Genomic DNA, 4,122 nt, shown 5'->3' on the forward strand with positions numbered 1-4,122 from the left:
AAATTCTTTTTTGGTCTGAATCAGTCAGGTGATTCTGAAATGAGGAAGTTAATGCAAAGCATTTGTCTTTGGTTACATATGCTCATCTAAAGGAAAGATGAGACCTGGGTCAAAGTTGGGTCCCATATAAAGAGTTACTCCTTAACATGAAGCCACACATTTTAAAATTTTTGTATTTACCTCCTGATTTTGCACCCTCTTTCATCTTGGAAGCCAGTGTCTCTGGCCAGGAGAAAGGCCCTGCTTGGTGAATTAGAACCAAGGTGATATTCAAAACATTTGCCAAGGTACTGATCTGCATCTTTGCTAGATGATGGAGTCGCCTCCATGGGGGATGTGGTACACTGGGTGGATATGAAAATACTATATTTGGGGGGCATTTCTAGGCCATAAAAACTTAATATTTATAAAAAGAAAGAATTATCAGGTAAGTAGATTGCTGCCTCTTTTCCTCCCTGCTTTCAGGTGTATAGGACAGGCATGGAACATCATCACAGAATATCATCATGGAACATCATCACGGAGTGAAAAGGTGAATTTGGGTCCAACAGCAACAGATTAGAGACTGAATAAAGACTCCCTTCTAGAACCTGTTTATCCTTTAGGCAAAAGTGACTGGAAGAAATAAAAGGCATGAGAATGATTTCTGAAATAAATATTTTTTCCCCAGGGGAAAAAAAAAACAAAACTCATAAGAGTGAAAACCCTACTTGACACTAAGAAACCTGAAATCTGCCAGCTTCAAAGGGCTCTGGTACTAAATCATTATTTTCTAAACAATTTTAATTTAATTAAACTCACCAGACCACACTCTACCCTAGGATATGAGCCCAGAGTTCTGTCTGCCAGCTCCAGGATAAGAATAAATTTAGTCCAAGATTGGTATTTCACATTAAATTGATAATGCAGTCATGATTTTAGGGGTATGATTATTGTGCATTTTTAAACATATATTACAGTCATAACTTTCACATTTTATTTTAAAAATTATGTATTTCTAGGAGCTATGAAAGTGAGCATTTAAGAAAATTTCAAAAACTGCTTCCACAAATCAAGAAATAAATTTAAAAGACCCAATTAAAAAAAATTATTTCAGAGCATTTTTCAGGAGGCAACTTTGGACTGCAACTGTCCCTACAGCCAGCTACTAGCCTCCCTAATACTGAGACATCCTTGTTGGGAGCCGTGGCCTGAGGACAGCTGGGCTGGTCTGGCCACAAACCAGCAGCTGCCTCCCAAGAATGCGTTCAGCACAGCCCAAGGCAGGCTGGCCAGGGCAGGTGCTCAGATGATGTTGGGGGCTCAGGCCTTGTTCACAACCTAGGCAGACCTGACGGGTAGGGAGCAATGCTGAATGGTTCCCTGGTCTGATGCTGCCCACAGATAGACAGAAGGACCTGGAAAGAAGACAAGCCCCAAGAGTACATGCCTCATACCTCCAAAGCCAGGCCTCATGCTGAAATCGTGGTCATCTATCCTCAGAAGCTGCTCTGATTTTGTTAGTGGCGATTTCGTAATATCAGGGCTTCGTTTAAGAACTGGGCTGCAGAGAGGGAGAAAACAGGTTGATCACATACCCTAATTAAGTCGGATGAAAACTATTTGCATTCAGACTTGATCTTGACAAGTTTGATGGGCTGTGGTATTTCTTCTTTAAAGCTACTGGAAATCCTCTCTTCCATTCCCGGGCTTTCTGGATCAATGAACCAACCCAGAAGGTCCAAGACAGGAGTTTAGGAATGTGAATGAGGAGCTTGCAAAATACCAATATCTAGGGGACTTCCCTGGTGGTTCAGTGGTTAAGACTTCACCTTCCAGTGTAGGGGGTGCGGGTTCGCTCCCTGTTCAGGGAGCTAAGATCTTACATGCCTGTTGGCCAAAACCCATAAAACAGAAGCAATATTGTAACAAATTCAACAAAGACTTTAAAATAAATAAAATATTTTAAAACCCAATATCCAGGCCCCATCTCAGAGGTGCTGATCTGGGCAGAATGGAACCTGGACATTAATGTTTTTAAAAGCCTCCCAGATGATTTTAATGTGAAACCAAGAGGGAAAACTGCTGGTCCTGGGCTTACTAATAAGTCTAAATTCACCCAAAGCTCCTCAGCTATTTGGGGCAGGTTGCAGCTGGAGGGGAGAGGCAGTGGGTGTGGGCTGAGCCTGTCTCCCTTGGACCCCTCTGGCCCATCCTACAGAGAGAGCGTGGACTTGCCCTTGGGTCAAATGCCAACCATTCTGGCTCCTTGGAGGCAGCTTCTTGTACTTCTGGTTCTGAATCGCATCTAGGGCCATTTTAATTCATATTCACTTTTTCTAAGTAGGTAATATATTTGCAGGGTTTGACAATTAGAAAGGAAATGCAGTGAAAAGTTGGCTTTCTACCTGTGCCTCCATTCATCCCATTCCCCCAACCACTGTTACTGCTCTCTCTCTGTTCTTCATTTGGCCATGGGGCTTGTAGAATCTTAGTTCCCTGACCAGGGTTCAACCCAGAGCCCCTGCTTTGCAAGCATGAGTCTTAACCACTGGACCACCAGGGAAGTCCCCCTTCTCCCTGGTACCTCTCTTATTGGTTTCTAGTCTATCTGTTCAGAGTATCTTGTAGGTACAAGTAAATACAAACATACATTCTTATATCCCATATTTTTCCAGTTTCATTGAGATATACTCAATACTTAACATTGTATTAGTTTTAGGTGTACAACATGATGATGTGATACATGTATATTTTGTGATAAAATTATTACCACAATGCATCTAGTTAACATCCCTCACCTCACATAGTTACACATTTTTTTTTTCTTGTGATGAGAAACTTTAGGAGCTACTCTTACAGTTTTCAAATATACAATATAGTAGTGTTAACTATAGTCACCACGCTGTACATTACCATCCTCAGCACTTATTTATGATATAACTGGAGGCTTGTACCTCTTGATCCCTTTCATCCATTTCGCCCACCCCACACCCCACACCTAGGGCGACCACCTATCTGTTCTCCATACCTACTAGTTTGTTTTTTTTTTTAATTCCACGTAGAAGTGAAATGATACAGTATTTGTCATGTATGCTGTGGCAAATGGTCTCTTATTTTTACACATCAAGTAACATATAAACTTACACTTTTTCTTTCTTCCCTTATATATATATATATAACTTGGATTTTTTTCCATATCAAAGTATCCCAAGCCTCATATTCTTTTTCACACTACATAGTGTTGCATTGCACAGATGTACCATCACTCACACGCTCAGTCCTCTATCGGTGGACACGTGAGTCGCTTCTAGTCTTTTGCTGTTACAATCAGTGCCACAAGGGCCTTTTACAGTCTTCACTTACCCCTCAGCAGCATCTCTGGAACTCACAGAAACAATCAACTGCCCTCCCAGCTCCTCCTCGTCCCAACAGCAGTGTGTGTGTGTGTGTCCTCCCGTGTACCATGCACACTCAAACACACACTCACACTTCTTTCAATGCACATGTCCCAAACTTTGGCCTACATCAGCATCTCTTGGAGTCCTGTTTCAAACCTAGGTTCCTGAACCTTGCCTTGCCCCAAAGTTTCTGATTTAGCAGGTCTGGGCTAAGGTCTAAGAATCTGTATTTGTTACAAGTTTCCAGATGCTGCTGCTGGTGGTGGTGGTCAGGAGATGGCACTTTATTTTAATGTTTTGGCCACGCCACCCAGCATGTGAGATATTAGATCCCTGACCAAGGATGGGACCTTGGTCCATGCATTGGAAGTGTGGAGTCTTAACCACTGGGTCACCAGAGAAGTCCCTGGAGATGGCACTTTGAGAACCAGAGCTCTGGTGCATTCATCCTCAACACACAATTTCCTCCCTTGTAACTGGCTCAGTCCATCGTTAAGTGCTTGGCTATCTTCCTTCCTAAAGAAACTATCATTCTGGGCAGGGGTTGTGGGGTGTGGAGAATGTGTCTGGGAGACAGGAAAACAGAGCTCCACCCTCCAGTGACCTGCCTGCTCCGTGCCTTTGGGCACCTTTCCCTGGGATTCGGTTTCCTCATCTTATTGAAGGTGAAGCTCTGTGACAGGACCAGGGCTGTGTGGAGCCAATAGGATCATGTGTGTGTGTGTACTTGCTTTTGGAACTT

General features: G+C 42.9%; 1 protein-coding gene across 1 annotated transcript in view; it reads right to left on the bottom strand.

The window, feature by feature from the left end:
• GABRR1 (gamma-aminobutyric acid (GABA) A receptor, rho 1) overlaps positions 1-1,470 on the bottom strand; it is an 18,083-nt gene extending 16,613 nt beyond the window's left edge. The window contains exon 1 of the mRNA XM_010834700.1: positions 1,437-1,470. Coding sequence (XP_010833002.1) covers positions 1,437-1,455 — 19 coding nt within the window. The 5' untranslated portion in view covers positions 1,456-1,470. The remainder of the gene's footprint in view (positions 1-1,436) is intronic.
• Between the last annotated feature and the right edge of the window lie 2,652 nt (positions 1,471-4,122).

This window comes from Bison bison, unplaced genomic scaffold (assembly GCF_000754665.1).
Source record: "Bison bison bison isolate TAMUID 2011002044 unplaced genomic scaffold, Bison_UMD1.0 scf7180017864035, whole genome shotgun sequence".
NCBI classification, from domain to species: Eukaryota; Metazoa; Chordata; class Mammalia; order Artiodactyla; family Bovidae; genus Bison; species Bison bison.